Below are 19,655 nucleotides of genomic sequence, written 5' to 3'. Positions count from 1 at the left end.
AGATTTCAAGAAGAACCTCTGTATTTCACATAGAAATTCAAGTAGCTTTTTGTCATTGATACTTGTTATGATTTATTTAATTATAGGCCTATATTTTACAATGCAATACATTCTTGCATTTTATTCAACTGTGTACTTGCACTGATTTGTGTCATTGGCACGTCACAAGGTCATTGTGTGTGCCTAATCAACTCCCAATAGATCTCCACCAACTATGACTAACGCATGACCTGCATATGCTGTTTCATGCATGTTTTACACTCAAGCAGATCATGCAGAATATTAAAACTGGGTGTCATGACCTTAAATCTGTGTCAGGATGAATTCTCACTATAACACATTAGTTAGAGTGTTTGATTCTTAACATTTTGATTGGTTTGCCTGTAGAAGTTGTCCATTAATCTTGTTAATGAGCAGGAGTTGTTGAGTATTATAAGATGCTGTATGCTCCCCGCAAGAGCACCCAGATAGTATTCTAGCTTATTGAGTAACAGGACTCTGGAGAGAGCAGCCTCTTGACGGCACCAAAGCAGCCATAAGCTGTCATGTTTTTTTACACAACTTCTACAGCATGCATGCTCAGCAGATCAACTTCAGCTTTTTTTTCTCCAACTAAGCTTGCTTTACCACCATTACTGTAAGTTGAGACTGATTTTGAGATCAACAGCCACTTTTTTGAGCTTGCTCAAAACCTCTCAATATATATTTACAAGTATCAAATGCTGTTTTATAACTTTAGTGTCCATTGAATTGTAATCAGGAAAAATTGTCATACATGTATCAGATCAAAATATTATACTTCTCAGTTGTCATACTAATCGTCAAATATGTTGATTTATTGTTTCTTATATCCCATCGCTTTACATTACATTATGGGTTTCCACACATTATTCTCATAGGGTTATAGGGAGTTAATAGAGCCGGCAGGGCATTTTCTAGGGCAGATTAAAGCAAGCGTTTACCTTGGTCTCTTCTCTGTCTCTCTCTTCCCCCCCTCTTCTTCCTTCAAACCTTGCAATTGCGTGTCCTCTGTCATCCGGCCAACATGCATAGCTTGCATTTTTATATATCATCCATTTATATAGTTTAGTGCAGACTTTAGTTAAATAACTTTGATTGGACAAGTGTCATGTGTAAAATAACTATAACTTAGGCCTCAAGATCTTTCCCCAACAACAAAAGAAACATGCACTCTGTCATGTGCTCTAGGTTTGGCACTATTCTAGCAAACTATATATATATGAATGAGTGACTTTCAGACGACAATCGATGCGCCCACAGTTATGATCAATCAGAACCAGTATCATTTAAAGACTGGTCTCACGGGCCCATCCCTACCTAGGAGTTAGTCAGTAATAATTAAAAATTGCTCTTGATCCTGTTTCTGTAATGACAACATCATTCCCATCCTTTGTTGACAAAGGCTTCCTTGCATATTATTTAGTAAGCAGTGTTTGTCATGCCGGGTTTCATTCTCTGTGACAAATAGGCACAGCGGATGGAAAATCCCAAGTTGATCAAACAGTGTGTTGGTGCAGCACAGTATTTCACATGCATATTCATAATGACATGTTACCGTTCATTTATTTTGACTGCAGATGTTGCTATTTTGGAAGCGTACAAATAATCTGCTTACACAATATGGCCTTGTTTAAATCCCTGCTAAACCACCCACCATGAACCTTTTTGTTAAATGGGCTTTGTCGTGAAGGTTTAAAGATCCCAAAGTTATCAACACTTTTGGAAGAGTGAACAAAGGCAAACATTGAAACGAGAATCCTAACTTTCTATTGTAAACATCTACATCAGACCCAAGAACTTAGTTTTTTCCCAGAATGCTAATGAAGGAATGACAAATAAGTGTAATTGGTTGTTCGATGTATCCAGCTTATTGTTTTAAATTAGATGTTTGCACATATAATTCAGATATATTTGCATTGGTGATTGATAGTACATTTAATATTTTTGATCCACATATCTTTATAATTACATCCGCAATGTTTGCCGTATGGGAAGGGCAATATTTTATGTTGCCATGCTCTTTAAAAATCTTTCAGGGTGTGCATGTTGCACTTTGAACTGTGCTAGTAACTGACCAGCTGACATCCCGTGACAGGCGGGTGAGGATACAAATCTGCTGAACACATTGTGCAGCACTGTCTAAATGTAAGATAGTGTGTATTTGTGAGAAAAAGGAAACAGCAATCACAAAACCAGCTCAGCAGAACTGGCCTGGAGGGAAGATGGATGATGTCCATAAATGCATGCATTCCTTCCTTCTCTGCCCCTACTTCTCTCTATCTACAGTAGAGGCAGCCCTTTTGCTCCTCACCCCTGGGTTGGTCACATGTCGCGCACCAGTGTCACATGGTACTGGAGGAGGCAGCACTCTGCAGGCCTGTTGTTTCAGTCCCGTTAGACAATGGGTCCCTGGTTTCCTGTTGTGGAGCAGTGCAGTGCTGCAAGCCTCAGCACATTACATAGCACATCCTTCCCTGCCCTGCCTTGAACTTTACATGTGCCGCGCACACACAAGGCTTTTTTTCTGCTGAGCAAGATGTTGCTTTACTTTTTGAAGGAAGAGCATACAGGTTACATACACATATGGGGCTCCCTTGGGGTCTTTAGGAATAGTTCAAATCTGCTGGTGGATTCCTTTTCTGTGTGAAAGTCCGAGGCTCAATTGTGTATGGCTTTTAATGGAAATGTTGCATTAGCTGTCTTACTAGAAAGCAAAGTGTCCTCTTCACTGAATGACTGTTTGCTATTAATCAGCTTAACTGAGCAAGAAAACATCTTCTCTTGGGCTGCGTCATGATGTCTCAGTTATATGTATTGATTAAGAGTTGCATACAAGTGTTTGGGGATTTTGGACCTTGAAATGTATTCCTGATATTGCACCTGTGGCAGTAAAGCTCTGTGCTAAAGCTCCCCATGCAATAGAAACATATTTTCAAATAATTGTATTTAAATTCTAACTCAATGTTAGTTCTACTTCTTTGTTGCAATTGCCTTAAACCTTTTAGAGCAGTGGTCTCCAACACGTCGATCGTGAGCTACCGTTAGCTTGCAAGCCCTCAATAAGTAGCTCGCTAACCAAATGCAAAATGTAAAAAATACACAAAACAAAAAAGGAAATGTTATTAAAAGAATCTACCCTATGCATAAACGAAACTTCAATCATAGCGAACTCTTAACACCCCTCCTCCCCCCACCCACCACAATGAATATCGACCAATGACTTTATTGCTTGATTTGCGGGACCAGCGTTGCAGGCGGGAAGAAAAGCAATGTGGAGCGGAACCTCACCACTTCATAAGGAGTGTGACCGTGACTTTCCTTCTGGCAGAATCGACACAACACATCAGCCCCATTGAACACAGCCTAATCATGCCAGCCTACATGTATACTGCACATGAGGGGCAGAGTTTTACTCTGTGTGTGTTGCAACTTGCATATATGTTTATTGCACTTGACGCACACATACGCATGGCATAATTTCCATTGGGGACAGGGGGGACATGTCCCCCCCCACTTTTTAAAATCCTGTTTGTGTCCCTCCACTTTACAAATATGTTTATTATTATTTTTGAATGCAAGCCGTCATCGCCACGGAGGAGCACACAGCCTCTGTGACTGAGCGAGCGATACAGAGAGAGAGCGAGAGAAAGCACACCTTTATCTATTTAATATAGTTGTAAGAAATCATTCCAATGTGTACTATAGGACAGTAAAAAGGGGAGCGATTAATAAAATATGCATAAATAAAAAGAAAGAATGCTAACTAGGTAACATAAGATAAGAATAAACAAGTTTAAATGATTTATTATTGGTTGTGATCATATTCTAAAGATGTTTGGATTATTGAAAAGTATACAGCTCCCTTTCATCTGAGTGTTGAGAGCTGTATCCATACATTCATTTTGTGCTCAAAGTGCACCAGATTGATGCTTTTAACTTCAACATTTAAAAAAATAATCTTCCCAGGGGTGCATGCTCCCGGACCCCCCGAGAGGATGTGAGGTCCACCCCCAAATAAAGCAGGTTAAAATAATTAAATTGCATATGTTTTCTTTTAGTAAACATTGAAAACGGGTCCCACAGACCCAAACAGCACACAAAGGTTAAAGGTCAGCATATAATAATGTTCAAATGTGCTAAATAAATACACTGCAAAAAAAAAAAAAAGGAGTAAAAGTAGCTCACGACTTGTTTTTTGAAAGTAGCTCTCATCCTAAAAAAGGTTGGAGACCCCTGAGCTAGAGAGTAGCATATATTTTGATGTCTCTTTCCAAACCAATTATTTTTGCTAAAGCTTGCATAAACAAGTGGAAAAACAAAGATTTTAAGAATGTACAATACTTGTTTTGGGCACTTTACTTTTTTCTGGTTTAAACGACAAAAGTATTTGATGTGCTTTACACCGTCATATCCAGCAGTGTTGTTGTGTCACAGCATCTTTCTTTATCTCTTAGCAACTTTTTACATTTCATGAGACTTTGATAACATGCTGTACAAAAGTGTCAACTCGGACATTCTTTATCAGTAGCTGTGGCTTGCTGTATGTCAACTGATTCCTGCAGGCAGTTGTAGATGATCGCGTTAACCTGACTGACTTGCGGTAAATCTTCAGTAAAAAAATCCACTGAGTTAGCAAAAAAGAGCACTTATTTCCTGACACTGGAAAATCTGGATATTAAACGTATCGATTTGTCATTAACCAGGAGTAGGACTTCATCATATATTATTTCAACAGCAACTTGCAGGTTAGAACCCCCAGTGAATAAATGTGTAGGAAAATGATGCATACACTAGATTTTCAAACAAATACACATAAATATACACTACAGTGACATCTGGCGTCGTTTTTGTAAGACATTTTTACTTCCGCATTAAAAAAAGACCACCCGCGTGTGACATCACTTGAGGGAGAGCGGCCGGTCTAACGTATGAATAAACATGGATTACAATGCTAGTTTTGACACAGAAGAGGTTGAAAATGTATATTCATATGCATATGACGGACCACAACCTTATAATTATGAGCCTGCTAGGCGTCCAAGAGACCAGGAGCAGTCAAGGATTAGAAGAAATAACGGCCATCGGAGAGAAATTGAGCTATGGTGTGAGGAGAACCAGTGGAACTGGGCAACTATCTTGGTGAGTGACCGGCGTTAGCTACAGAATGTTAGCTAACGTCACATCAAAACATTGTAAAGTTAGCTGTCATATATCAGGCTATAACTAAAGTAGCATTGATAATATAGTAACGTTACTGGTAGGACTGTTGATACTGATCCATAACAGAAACTAATGCGCAAGTATCAGCCGTATCTCGCGTTACCTAATGCAACTCTACACTACGTCTTACGGTGCTGTGTACCGGAGGGGAGAGAGAGAGGAGCGAAGGGGGGAGAGAGATGTAATACGGTTTCCTGATAAACATTTTGTTTGATAGGCCTCAACTGTGGAGAGTATGTGCTGCAGGGAGGTGGATGCACCTCGCACAACGCACCCAGGAACGGAAGCTAGCTCCGGTCCTTTTCCTGTGGACTCGATGTCCTGACAGGCTGGAGCTTGTGAAACCTGTACAAACACAAGCTCACCATGATTAAAAATTGTGAAATGCAATGTAAAATTACTGAAAAAATACCAGCTCACTAAATCACAACCGCTCAAACCAACTACAAAACTACTACCGCGGATTGGGCAGAGAAGGAGTCCGAGAAAGTTGCTCCCCCATGTGACGTAATATGACAGTTTGACGTTAAAAAATACCAGTTTTTAATAGCAGAGCTCAAAACGGCTCCTTTCCCTCTGAATTGCTGCCCTTATGTCTCGTAAAACATATCAAATCCTGCATTAACTTTTTTAATTGTAATTTTCAGTCATTGTTAAGCTTAAATCTAGTAAAAAAAAAACCTGCAAGTTGCTCTTTAAGTTTAAATTACTGTATATTTTCTTTTAGCAATTTTGTTGGATTTTGTAGCGATATCCAGGAGCTTTAAACAAAGCTGTTAATTGATTTACTTATTTGAATGACAACTTTCCTTTCTCTTGCTTTGCAAAGACACTTATTTAGGGCAAGCCTTGTCAGGATATGTCAGTTATGAAAGTGATTAGAATAGAGAGGAACAGAGAAGCTGAGCTAAGGGTTTTTAAAGGCCTTAATGATAGTAATTCATACTGTAATCTTGAATCAGTATGTCTCTTGCTGGCAATTTGTTGCTGCCAACGCACCGGCTAGCTGGCCTAGTCTCTGCAACATTAGCTCTGATTCGTTCTCAACCCGTGCCATCAATTATAACTGTACCATTTTACTTCCTATCAATACAGTACAATAGGTGCTTGCTTATGGCTTGAGGGCCTCCATTAAGTTAGTTTTGTTGCCCTCCAAGGGAAAAGTTTGGGCTCCACTGTGCTAGTGTTTTCCCTCAGATTGCTGCCCGGTCTCCCCTCTGCTCTTCTTTCGCTACACTTTGGTTAATTCACTGTTGATAGATTTAAAACTTTTGGACTGGCATCTGTCCAAGAAAGCTTGTGCTGATGGCTGAGCTAAAAGCAGCAGCCCCAAGGCTGGGGCAGGCTACAGTAGATGACTAAATGATTTTCCACATTGTTTTTAGCTCCACTGGTTTGACCTGCTTTTACCCAAATTCCTGCTCATTGATGTCACAGCAGTGTTAGCCCACAGCAGGGTTTGACTTGAAGGTTTTCATTGGGAACCAGTGTCACAGATCAAACTGTAGTGTGATGGTCACTCTCCCATCAGCTGTCCGTTTGTTTAGTTTTTCTTACAGTTACATATTCATTGTGATTAGGGCCCTACCCTTCTTCTTACTATTTAGTGAATGCTTTTTCATTGTGAATGAAAGTGCTTCCTGCTGCTCCCAGAATAGATGGTAGGGTGAGGGAGAGAGAGATCACGTAAATCTTTCTAGAAAGCGGTTGTGTAATTTAACTGGATAACCCTCTTTTGCGTAATACGTAGACATACCCCAGTCTGGTTTACAGAGATTAGAGAGACGATTTTAACGTCAAATGTTTATGCACAAAATCTCATAGCTTCTTCGTGGCATCTTCTGAGATTGTTACAAAAGAGACGGCTCTTGATTTTACTCCATGTTTGTAAGTCACTTTCAAGGCAGTTCTTAAAGTGATAGTGATAAAGAAAACTGAAACCGTTACCAGCTTGCTTTTTAGAAGTAAAATAAGGTGTATTCCATGTCCAAACTAATCCTCTATCGAGCGCTTTTACCTTTGTCTGGGGCTTGAATAAATGTTGGGTTAGTAAACAAGGCTTCTGTAGTGTACAATGGCACAGATAAGAGGCCCTGAAGCTACAATGACGTTATTGTATGATGTCTCCCTCCTAAGTAATAAACATGAAGGACTGTGGTGAAAGCTTTCCACAGACAGTTTGCTTTTCAGTCAGTTCTTTCCTCATAGCTAGTAGTAACACTTGTTCTGTTAGGTCTGTTCTCACAGTGTCATTGAGATGGAACCAGGTTACACACTTCTGAAAGAATGTGGGTGGGGCTGGCTGAGGGGAGGGTGTGTCCTGTCATTGATAAAAGGTGTTCCAATTTTCGTTGTGCAATTCCTGGAACTGTGGTTTCTGTTTGCTGATTAGGGCTCCGGCATGACTATGGCAAATGGTTGACCGTGTTGCCAGTTGTTGTCCTAACCCAGCCTTGAAATTGAACAGCCCTCTCTAAACCTGGGTAAATTGAGGCTGTGTCTGGCAAGCTGCTGCTTTTTCATCCAGTATGTGTTCATAAAACTACTCTTGAGTTTTAACATTTTAAATAAGGTGGGAACAAATTGGGAATCTGCTTATGAAAATGTGCCATTCAAATACAGAACACCGCACATAAGAGTGTCAATTTAGTATTTCCTTCTAATATGATGTCTCAATAGAGTGCCACAGTGACGCGTCCTAAAACCCGGAAGTTAGTTGGTATTTTACCACTTCCGGTTCCTTCGACAAAAACCAATGCAATTTCTCCATAGGATTTTGGGGATCCAGATAGCTTTAGTAGTTGTGCATCATGTGTACAACTGTGTAATATTTCAGATAGGTTGCAAAAATACAGGAAGTTGCAACAGCGAACATGGTCTATTAGACATGATTTTAGTAGTTTCATTTCCTCTGTCCTGGGTTAACTTTACAGCTGCTTTTCCAACTTTCAAATAGAAGGTATTGACACACTGAACCTCTGATTGTGTAACTAACCATTCCTTTTTTTCATTAACCATGTTCATTGTTATTGTTAAATCTGGTTTGCTGTGGTTTCTTTTAAAATTGGAACCATTGATACATGGTTTGTGCTGCTACTAAAGTTCTGACATTCCTGCCCAGAGCTGTTTTGGCACTGCCTTGCTAGGCAGTGCTGTGTCAGGGTTTGTGTGAGGCAGGATGCCCTGTTTCCAGCCTTGGCTGTAAACTGGGGCCGCAGAGCTCGCTGGTGTTACGTGCTGCTAAGCATTTTACCCATAGCTTCAGGCTTTTGCTTTCATGCAGGTTGAATCTCTTTAAGTCCTGCATTACATTGTTTGTTCTGCTGGGACACCAGGGAAGTCAGGGAAACTGAGGTCAAACTGCCCAACTGTGGTGTACATTTGTTGATTGGTTCAATTTAGGTGATGGCGATTAGCTGTTTTCCCCAAAAAATTGTCTATATGCAATGATAGTCCTTTTTGCCTAATGCAGAAAGTTGTTCAGCTGCTGGTATCCAGACTACGGTGTTGATTTATGTAGTTGTAGTTTCCTCTCTGGCCCATGCTTTGAGAACTTGGCTTTGGATTAGCCCCTCCACCCAGGCTCAGCTCTGTAACCACTGTGAGCAGCTCCATGTGTCCAAAGGGCTGCTGCTCTGTGCTGCTAAACTTCATGACCTCATCCGCTGGCTGTGTTAGTGCGAAGCAGCTGACCACAGACTCAAGCGTTTTTATTTGACGCTGTTGTTGTTGTTGGGTCAGCCCCAGGCATTTAAATGTTTCCACTCTTAAAAATCATAATTTCTGTGTACAAATTGTTTACTAAGTTACTGGGAAATTACTATCATCTCACCAGTACGTCTTTTTTTCTCTACCTTATTCCCAGACATATCTTGGCAAATATTGGATTTAAATAAAAATATAATGCATACTCTTGTCATTCCTTGTCTTGGCAAGAAGAATATGATGTAAATATTTTGACGGTATTCTTTGCAACGTTACCTTTAGTGGCTTATTCTGTTCAACCTAACCGTTTCCCCTCTTTTCTCTAAGCTCCAAAATTTAGGGATCAATCCGGCCAACATAGGCTTCAGCACCCTGACCATGGAGTCGGATAAGTTCATCTGTATCCGGGAGAAAGTGGGCGAGCAGTCTCAGGTGGTGATCATCGACATGGCAGACCCCAACACCCCCATCCGCAGGCCCATCTCCGCCGACAGCGCCATTATGAATCCAGCCAGCAAAGTCATTGCACTTAAAGGTAAGACAGTCTATTGGCATTGCCGAAGTCACATTTCTCTTAATCAGTGAAAACAACATAGTATTATTTCAGTGTTTCATTTTAACTAATAAACACAGCCTGCAGCTTTCAGTTATGACATGTTTGCTCGATATAGTGACATTATCCGTTTATTAATTAAGAGTATTTATAAATCATTTCATCTATTTATGTCCAGACACATTTAGCTACTTTAGTTTTCCATTGTAAATAAGTTTTTATTGGCAGACATGTATGTTTTTTTCAAAGTAAAAATTAAAAGTAGCATATTTTTATTCTTTTTGTCCAGCATCCATAATTGCTTTGACATTTTTTTTGTTTTTGTCTTTTCTATGTTCTTTTTTTTTCCTTTACTGCTTTCTTATGTATTTGCAGACGGTGAGTTGAAATTTAACTACTACATTGTGAAAGTCAAATCCTGTTTTAAGTCAAGACAGTATTTTTATAAAAGCATTCTATCCAGCATTACCTTCTTTATTTCACAAATAAGGCATGCAGACTATATTGAATAAATCTGACATTACTTTATTCACCATTGTGTTCCATTGGACAATCGGGTTCTAATATAAAGCTCTTAAAGCCTGTATGTAAATGGCCTAGCTTTTCACATTTGACATGCATCTGAACCCACTGTTGTGTATTTGTTTGGACCTTGTCCCACATCTAGGCCAATAGAAATATTTCTTCGTAAACAGGATTTGGCTTTCACAGCATTATAGCTTGCTGGCATTCCATCATTTCTATTACATGTATAAGTGATTTAGAACCTGTTTTACACGTGGTTATACTATGGGTAACATGATCACATTTGAAATCCATGTCTTCTTCCATCTGTGTGAAGTGGTAATTACCCAAACCTGTTCACTTGTTTCCCTGCTGTTTAATATTTGTTAATTCCTTTAGCAACTTTTGACCAACTTGTGGTTCTCTCTATACCAAGGACTGAAGATAAGTGTAGACTTTTAACCTTTGCATCAAATCCAATGGAATCAGATAGTTGATTTGATTTGACAAGTTCCTGATGGGATGTCTTCTATCAGTAGTATAAGTAGTCCCAGGTGAAGAGTGAATTGGGTCAAGAAGAGATTTTGGATAATAACCTGTGAGGTTTTCTTGTCAGGGTGTGACAAGAAGAGTTAAGGAGCACTTTCTGATCCAACAGCCTTGTGTGGCCATCTGTGTTCAGCTCTCAGCCTTTTTTTTACATATACATATTGAATATCCAGGGGCCCGTTGGTAAAGTGACGTTATTGTGATCATTTCAAAGGACCATTAGGGCATAACATGACCAGATAATTGTCCCCAGCTCATTTGACTTGTATAATTGTAAAGGACTCCTAACAATGAGGATGAGGAGGTAATAAATGGTAGGATGCCATCTTTGTTGGGTTTGTTGGAAACATAACTTTCCAGATGTGACGGTGTACGTTCTTTTAAACTGGTCCTCTTCACTTTAAACGTTAGTTTAAAAAGATTGAAGTAGCTTAACAGTATACGGAGAGCTGCAGATTCATTTTGTCTACCTGTCTTTCCTCGCTCATTAAGCAGCGTAGGGTCACAACAGTGTAGACTCTTCCTCCCCCTTTCTACCCCCACTGTCTTCCCTGCTCAGTCTACCATAATGATGCTTATCAGCCGACCGCGTCATGTGACACAGTACCGAGCCCTAACCTTTTCATGTAACCATTCCCGAAGGACGAACACACCCCCACCTCCCAACAGCTGATCATAATTCAATATAAAATCCCTCTGCTTGCTCTTTGAAATGTGGCTGCTGCAAGTGATCCATTCGCCACACCGCCTTTTGTACTCTGATCCCATGGCTTAGTGGTGCACAATGATCTTGGCCGTTGTGCTGTGCATTGATTCTTTTGCCTTTTCTCACTTTGGTAATGAGTAGTGAATAATGAGCAAACAAGGAAGTCACACTGCTTCGTAATAAAGCTTTAGCCCACTAAGTTAACCCTAACTAATAAACACAAAATTCAGGTGAGTGAACCTTTTTTCAGTTAACATGATCCGTTATCAGGACAATCTCTGATCATAACTCTAATTGTAGAAAATCAACCCTAACCACTATTGGAAACCTTTCCTGCAACTCTTGTCCAAAAGTCTCTTACTTAAATTCCCCTTCTCCTGTAGTTGTGCCTGTATTTGTTGTACTTTTGTCGTATTCCACCCTTATATATTTGACTCAGACGCAGATGTGTTTGCCTTCTTTGTGAATTGTTAGTTTTTTTTCGCTTCGACCCTCTTTCTGCTTTGTTCCTCTCAATTAAGGCTCTTCATTTGATGGGGAGGGCCACGTAGTCGGATATAACAATACATGACATACACTGAGTACATTTACCTCCTTAAAAGAACTGTTTTCAATTCTAGAGGCATTAGACTGCTCTGTAGTTCTGTGTTATTTTGTCCTTACAATTTATAATGTGCACAGTTGTCTCACTACACTTCAGATAAAACACAATTTCCGACTACAGCATGTATGGCATCCCCTTTCTATCAGTCATGGCGTTGTTGCTTGACTACCAATATCTTAAATCTGAATCTCTCTCTCTCTAATTACATTTGGTGTTTCCTGTAAATGTTCTTGTTGTTTGGACACACTGGTCCGAGACTATAAAATTATTCCGGGGCTTGGTTCCTGCCCCCTTTCTCCCACTTCTAGCCTCCAAAACCCTTCAGATCTTCAACATCGAGATGAAGAGCAAGATGAAGGCGCACACCATGACGGACGATGTTACCTTCTGGAAGTGGATCTCCCTTAACACAGTCGCACTTGTGACTGATAATGCCGTCTACCACTGGAGCATGGAGGGCGACTCGCAGCCTGTGAAAGTCTTCGACCGCCACTCCAGCCTGGCAGGCTGTCAGATCATCAACTACCGCACGGACGCCAAGCAGAAATGGCTCCTGCTCATCGGCATCTCAGCCCAGGTAAATTAAGTTTTGTAAGTTAGAGCTCAAGCCTGCCTTCGTCACGGGGGAAATACAGGCGATAACCTATGTGCATTGATAAGTAACCATAGATACTAAGTAGCTTTCATTTGGTGCACTAGTCTGATTTATACATGTTTTATATGAATGTGTTTTGATCTGTTTTTTGTTTTTTTTAGCAAAATCGGGTTGTTGGAGCCATGCAGCTCTACTCCGTTGACAGAAAGGTTTCCCAGCCCATCGAAGGCCATGCTGCCAGCTTTGCCCAGTTCAAGATGGAGGGGAACACAGAGGAGTCAACTTTGTTCTGCTTCGCTGTCCGAGGCCAGGCTGGAGGAAAGGTGACTGGTGTTAATGAGATATTAAGAGAAACATATTTGTAATTTCATTGGCATTCTCATTGCAAAACCTGCATTTGTTTCACATGGACGTTCTTTTCAACTCAGTTGCACATCATTGAAGTGGGGACCCCACCAACTGGCAACCAGCCATTTCCAAAGAAAGCAGTGGATGTGTTCTTCCCTCCAGAAGCCCAGAACGACTTCCCTGTGGCCATGCAGGTAATCAGCTTGAACTCATTTGAACACAACCTATATAGTATATTAGGGCTGTTACAATATCACATTCTTACTACTCAATTGTCTTGGCAAAAAAGTTGTCTATTATTTTAGAAATTGAATTTGTTTGTAGGGCATTAAGGGAGGGACACTAAGCGAGAACCAAAATAAACGTAAATGGGTATATTGTAACACCCCTAAATGCACCAACCCTTTGTCTTGCAAAGGCAGTTGTCAAACCCATGAGGTTATTGGTATTTTTGCTATCTGCAATGAAGAACACAAGCTAGTTCCAAACTCTGCTTCTTAGCTCCTTCTGAGTCTTGATTATATGATCTGAAAGGCTATGCTCGCTAATGTCGGCCTCCATTTTTCATTCATTTGTGTAGTGGTAGGTCAATAGGGCAGTCAAATGCACTCTGTTGGACCACACTGAAATTTCTTTAGGTACTTCAGTTTATTCCTCTGTGTTTATGCACTGTACATTATGTCCAACAGGGCATTAGTTTACAAAGAATTGTTATTTCTCATGTTCAAGTTCCAAATGAAAAGTGACAGCCTATGCCCAGATAAGGCTATATCAGTAGACTGACAAAGCATAATAGATGAGTAGAGTGTGTTGTTTTTCTAACATAACGTGATTTACAGACACTATTTCTTTTTTAAACAGATAAGCTCCAAGCAAGATGTGGTTTTCCTCATTACCAAATATGGCTACATTCACTTGTATGACTTGGAGACGGGTACCTGTATCTACATGAACCGCATCAGCGGGGAGACCATCTTTGTGACTGCTCCACACGAGGCCACCGCAGGAATCATCGGGGTCAACAGGAAGGGACAGGTAAGAAGGACCCCTGTGCTCTTTTCTAAGTGTAAATTAAATGTATGGTAAAGTTTTGTTAATGTCAAAGTAGAAATGTGCCGATACAAATTAATCTCTTAACACACAGCCACAACAGTACCATTTTATTATTGAACTGTCATCAGTCATCACATTCACAGAAAATCTGACACACGGCAATGAATGTAAACGATCAGTTGTGTCATGGGGTTCTAACGACAACTCCTTGTTTGTCTGTTGTCATCAGGCCAACTCAGACTTTGCCACAAGGCATTATAAATAATCCAAGGTGTAGGGTTTCACACAGAGAGGGGAGAGGGTTGTGTCTCATTGCTTTTGTTTGAGTTGAACCAGAGAGGAGAATAGGATCCAGCCAGCTAATGAATAATGTTCCAGCCAGGCCACACACCATATGAATAATTGAGTGAAGGGAGGAAAGCTGATCTGAAGCAGTGTCAAACTCGCTGTATGGCGGCTCAGCGAAGTATGTGTGTGTGTACATCACATGCACACAAACGCATTGAGGCTGTGATCGGAGAGATAATAGGCAACGGTCCCGAGTGCGTTGGCCATAAACAATCATTATAACTCGATTCTAAGTATATGTTGCTACAATGTTTTCCCCATACATTTCTTTATTCTTGCTGCAGTCTATGGCCACAAGTGCCATAAGAACATAAAGTGATTTTTATCTAATGCTGTCTTAATATGTTGCCGGCTGTGTGGTTCCTACTACTGAAAAGGTTCAGCATGATATAAAGGCTGACATTTACATTTAAGTCAAGTTATAGCAAGTTATAGATGACTGTGTGGAGTGAAAGTTCATAAGCAACATAACTAAAGTAAACCCCCTACAAAACATAACACAGATTAGACAATATTACAGACTCCACTATTCTCGATACCCAATTGAATACTAGTTCCAAAAGTCAATCATTAAATCCCATTTCCTAAACATACTCAGTTGTTTTATTTTAGGTGGTTGCATAGGTCATAACACAACCACCTACTTTTCTCCTGTGTTTATTTGTTATACGCAAGTGTCTGATTACAATATTTCCAACTCTACAGAATGATTGCTTCCAAGCCGTCCTTGTACTTGTCAGCTAATATATATTTATGGAAGCTAAATAAATGCAGGGCAAAACTGCTACTCGCACACCCCACCGGGACAGAAAGAGCAAAAAAGGGCCCACTACCCATCAGCAGCACATGATGTGAAGTGGGAGGCACAGCCTGGTGCTCTCAATCCTCTTACTGCTAGTCATCCAATCACAACCTCCACCTTATCTTCCACGTCTGCAGCATGGCAGGGACGTGCAAGGTCTGCCCTGCAGTTCCACGTGTGTGTGTGTGTGTGTGTGTGTGTGTGTGTGTGTGTGTGTGTGTGTGTGTGTGGGCCAGTGCATCACTCGATATGACGGCTCGTATGTCCTCCGACTCTTGGCGCTCTCTTGTTGAGAACAGTAGCTGTGTCCTCCCTGACTGATGAGAACACAGAATCTCCACTACAGGATTGTTTTACTCCGTCTTTCTGTCAATTTTTAAGTTCAACACCCTCCAATTAGGCCACCCATTTTAAGTGACTCTGCTTTAGTAGCAGGAAGAATGCGGTGTAGTCACCCGTGTTAAAGGCATGGGCACTGACCTGCTGTGCTTGTTTGTAGAGGGGCTGACAGTGGATGTCTTTTTTCTTCAAACCCCCACCTCCCTTCCACCCAGCTCTTTTCATTCCACTCGTTTCTGTCTCTGTTGGCAGACGGCTCACAAAAGCCATGCGTTACACTGACCCACTAATAACACATTTGCATTCAGCAGCCACAACCCAAGGCCAGAGAGTGTTTAAACGGAGATTAGTGCTATTGCCCACAGTTATATTCAGCTGAGCTTGCCCACTCTGATAATTACTGGCACAGGAACTGAATAAGAATCGTGCAAATGTATCAGTGTTTTCTAGATTATTCAAATATGAGTTCAAATAAAAAGCCATCTGTCTGTATTGGCCTAGCTTTAATTCGGATAATTGATGTAGGAGTTTATTGCTACGAATCTGTACCTTGACTTTTGCTTTAACTAACTACTATAGACAGACTTTTGAAAACAGAAAACCACTTTTTATGTAAACCGAAAGCCTTTTACAAAAGATTAAACCAGGCATGATTATGGTGTATTTCTTGTCTCTTGTGTACTCTACTTCAGCATTCTCTATTTTCCCGGCATCACAGGTGCTCTCAGTGTGTGTGGAAGAGGAAAACATCATCCCCTACATCACTAACGTGCTTCAGAATCCAGATCTGGCTCTCCGCTTGGCTGTCCGCAACAACCTCGCTGGTGGAGAAGAGCTCTTTGCACGCAAGTTCAACAACCTGTTTGCTGCCGGTACCTACTCTGAGGCTGCCAAGGTTGCTGCAAACGCACCAAAGGTATGCATACTGTGGGCATGGGGCCAATCAACATCTGTTGACAGTCTAAACAAAAGTCCATTTTAGGTGAGACAGTCGATTTTGAGAGACTTTGCGCTTCCATAACATTTCTTCTTTCAGACTTGTGGAAAGAAAACATTCAAAAATGACATTTAGGTGTTTATTTGACTTACTTTTACATTTGAATGGTGGTATCCACCAGTTACTTTGTTTACCCTAATTACCTGTAGTGTCATGAAAACTTTATGGAATTTTGCAACACATATCTTTAAAGGTCCTTTTCTCAGACTGATTGATCTGAAATGTATCCAAATTAGCATAATTGTATAAATCAATGTCTTATTTGCATATTTAAACATGATATATCCGTAAAACGCTTAACACAAATAATAAAGGTGTTAATATAATTAATATTCTGGGTAATGTTGATATCCATTGTTACAAATGTCAACCTATAGACTATAGTCTCCCCATACGATGCAGGTGGTTGTATTTACTTCAGCGCTATAGTAATGGATTGCGTTCTATCTTCCACTTGTTTTGCCTTCTATCAGACGTCAGATCTCTTCTCACAGTCAGTTGACCTTTCCCCTCTCAGGGTATCCTGCGGACCCCAGACACCATCCGTCGCTTTCAGGGCGTTCCCACCCAGCCGGGGCAGACCTCCCCCCTGCTGCAGTACTTCGGCATCCTGTTGGACCAGGGCCAGCTCAACAAGTTTGAGTCCCTGGAGCTCTGCAGGCCCGTCCTCCAGCAGGGGCGCAAGCAGCTCCTGGAGAAGTGGCTGAAGGAAGACAAGGTACTGTAGATCTCCATCTCAGCCTCCACTCACAGAAAGCGGCTCTTCCTGATCTTGCTGTTTGTTTACATGACTCTCCTTTTGTAATAGATCATGTGGGAACATCTGTTATGCAAGGAATGTGTGGAGTTGCACTTAGAAACTGTAGATTTGGGTGGTTCAAAGCTGCCTTAATGGTAAACAAGAACAATCTGAGATCTATTTGAATTGTCAGTGCTTTTGTATGTGTTTTTATCTGTCATACATTTTCTATCTTTACATTTATAAAATGCAAGTACAAAGATAAAAAATAAAAAAAACGAATAAAAGCACAATAAAAGAATATCACTATATGCTTGTTTAAAATGGTCCTGAATTAGTCGCATTTTTGATGTTAGTTTTCCTGCCTTTCAGTTGGAATGCTCAGAGGAGCTGGGTGACCTGGTGAAGGCAGTGGATCCCACGTTGGCTCTCAGTGTCTACCTGAGGGCCAACGTCCCCAACAAAGTCATCCAGTGCTTCGCAGAGACTGGTCAGTTCCCCAAGATCGTCCTGTACGCCAAGAAGGTACGTCTCACTGGCTAACATTATATTTGAGCGCTAAAATATTTTATAATTCTTAAATGGTGAAATGCATGGCCATTAAAGGAGAGGCATACCATATACAAAAAATAGTTTTAAACAGTTTTCCATAAACTATATTGCAAATGGTTTCATGATTTAATGAACACATATTTCTAAATGAAGTATAATGCACGTTATGCCTTCGTCTTTGTCAAATGAATGAATTGATTTAACCGTAGCATTGAAACTTGTCTTGTAATGTAGAGGTTTCTTTTTTGTGTCCCAGGTGGGCTACACTCCAGACTGGATCTTTCTGCTCAGGAATGTGATGCGGATCAACCCAGAACAAGGCCTGCAGTTTGCCCAGATGCTGGTTCAGGATGAGGAGCCGCTGGCCGACATCACACAGGTCAGAGGAGGGAAACAGGAATATTCAGTGATCCATCAGGAATACATGGGGTTTTAATCTCTGCTTTTTTATCATATTAACTCAATAAATAACTCAATAAATAATGCAATAAATAAATAAACAATATCAAAAAGATCCCAAATAATTGTAAAGAGGGGAATAGTTCTGTTACAGCATTACATAGATGTGTGCCTTGCTGCAAATCAAGATAAACATTGTGACCTTCCTACTTCCCAAGTTTTGCTGTTAACAAATATAGCCACAACTTTCCTCGAAACTGGAGAAAGTGTTTGACTGAGTCACACTCCATGTCAACATCTTGGAACTTTAGAGCTATCGTATAGAGAAAATGCACCTCTTTCTTCGCCTCCTGCCACTGCGTACACTGCAGTGCCAATGTACACTGCTGACACAGCTCTCTGTGTTTCTTTAAGTGCTATACTAGCATTCCACAAGAATTAAACACAATGAATTGGATACTTCGATCTTTTCAATAGGGAATGTGTTGTATTATTAAACGTTCTCTTTTCCTTCTAAGCAACTTTTAACTAGCCTTCAATTAGCTTTAAAAAGGTGTTTTCTAAGTGTCCTTCTGTTTTAGCAGCTAGCCAAGCATGGTCTCTCTTCCTCTTTTGAGTGCTCTCCTGTGTGTTTCCATGTGTGTACAGATTGTGGATGTCTTCATGGAGTACAACCTGATCCAGCAGTGCACCTCGTTCCTCCTGGACGCTCTGAAGAACAACAGACCCTCAGAAGGACCGCTGCAGACTCGCCTGCTGGAGATGAACCTCATGCATGCTCCACAGGTGCACACATTTATACCTACGTTACCCAAGGAAGCTATAGAGCTGGGTTGCATTTCTTTTTCAAACCTCTTTCCCGCTTCATGTCATGTCCGCAGGTTGCTGATGCTATCCTGGGCAACCAGATGTTCACCAACTACGATCGTCCACACATCGCGCAGCTGTGTGAGAAGGCTGGACTCCTTCAAAGAGCGCTGGAACACTACACCGACCTGTACGACATCAAGCGCGCCGTGGTGCACACACACCTGCTCAACCCAGAGGTAGGCTTTAACACATTGCTTATTGTGAAATGTTTCCTCCAATCCATGGTAATGTAGATATTGTTGTACAACCTATACGTTAAAGCAATACTCCTCTACCTCCAGTGGCTGGTGAACTACTTTGGCTCCCTGTCGGTGGAGGACTCTCTGGAGTGCCTCAGGGCCATGCTGTCCGCCAACATCCGCCAGAACCTGCAGATCTGTGTGCAGGTGGCTTCCAAGTACCACGAACAGCTCACCACACAGTCCCTCACTGAGCTCTTTGAGTCCTTCAAGAGCTTTGAAGGTAAGATCCAACACTTTTAAGACGCAAAGCATAGAAAAGAAGCCAATACAATCCCTAAAATATATTTTGTACAACAGGGGTATTGACCTCAATATCCTTGTATCCAGGGGAGACATCAGAGTGCCACTGGACTTGTTTTTCCTGTTGTATTTATGCAGCCATTCCCTCCTGCCTATGTACCTGGATATATGTCCCCAAACATAATTAGACAAGTAGGCCAGAGCAGAGGCAGAATAATCAATAGATACAAACTAGCCGGGGTGGTGGAGTTCACCTCAACTATTACTGG

General features: G+C 41.0%; 1 protein-coding gene across 2 annotated transcripts in view; it reads left to right on the top strand.

The window, feature by feature from the left end:
• The window catches only part of cltca (clathrin, heavy chain a (Hc)), a 36,072-nt gene that overhangs the window by 2,235 nt on the left and 14,182 nt on the right, over window positions 1-19,655 (top strand). For both annotated transcript variants that reach the window (XM_079651222.1, XM_079651221.1), the window contains exons 2-13: window positions 9,274-9,481; window positions 12,171-12,439; window positions 12,619-12,780; window positions 12,886-12,999; window positions 13,667-13,840; window positions 16,066-16,263; window positions 16,862-17,062; window positions 17,456-17,608; window positions 17,892-18,014; window positions 18,683-18,820; window positions 18,916-19,080; window positions 19,186-19,366. In XM_079651222.1, the coding sequence (XP_079507348.1) occupies window positions 9,274-9,481; window positions 12,171-12,439; window positions 12,619-12,780; window positions 12,886-12,999; window positions 13,667-13,840; window positions 16,066-16,263; window positions 16,862-17,062; window positions 17,456-17,608; window positions 17,892-18,014; window positions 18,683-18,820; window positions 18,916-19,080; window positions 19,186-19,366 (2,086 nt within the window). The remainder of the gene's footprint in view (window positions 1-9,273; window positions 9,482-12,170; window positions 12,440-12,618; window positions 12,781-12,885; window positions 13,000-13,666; window positions 13,841-16,065; window positions 16,264-16,861; window positions 17,063-17,455; window positions 17,609-17,891; window positions 18,015-18,682; window positions 18,821-18,915; window positions 19,081-19,185; window positions 19,367-19,655) is intronic.

Source organism: Notothenia rossii (genome assembly GCF_949606895.1).
Source record: "Notothenia rossii genome assembly, chromosome: 9".
Classification (NCBI taxonomy): Eukaryota; Metazoa; Chordata; class Actinopteri; order Perciformes; family Nototheniidae; genus Notothenia; species Notothenia rossii.
This window is presented reverse-complemented; position numbering and strand designations above follow the sequence as displayed.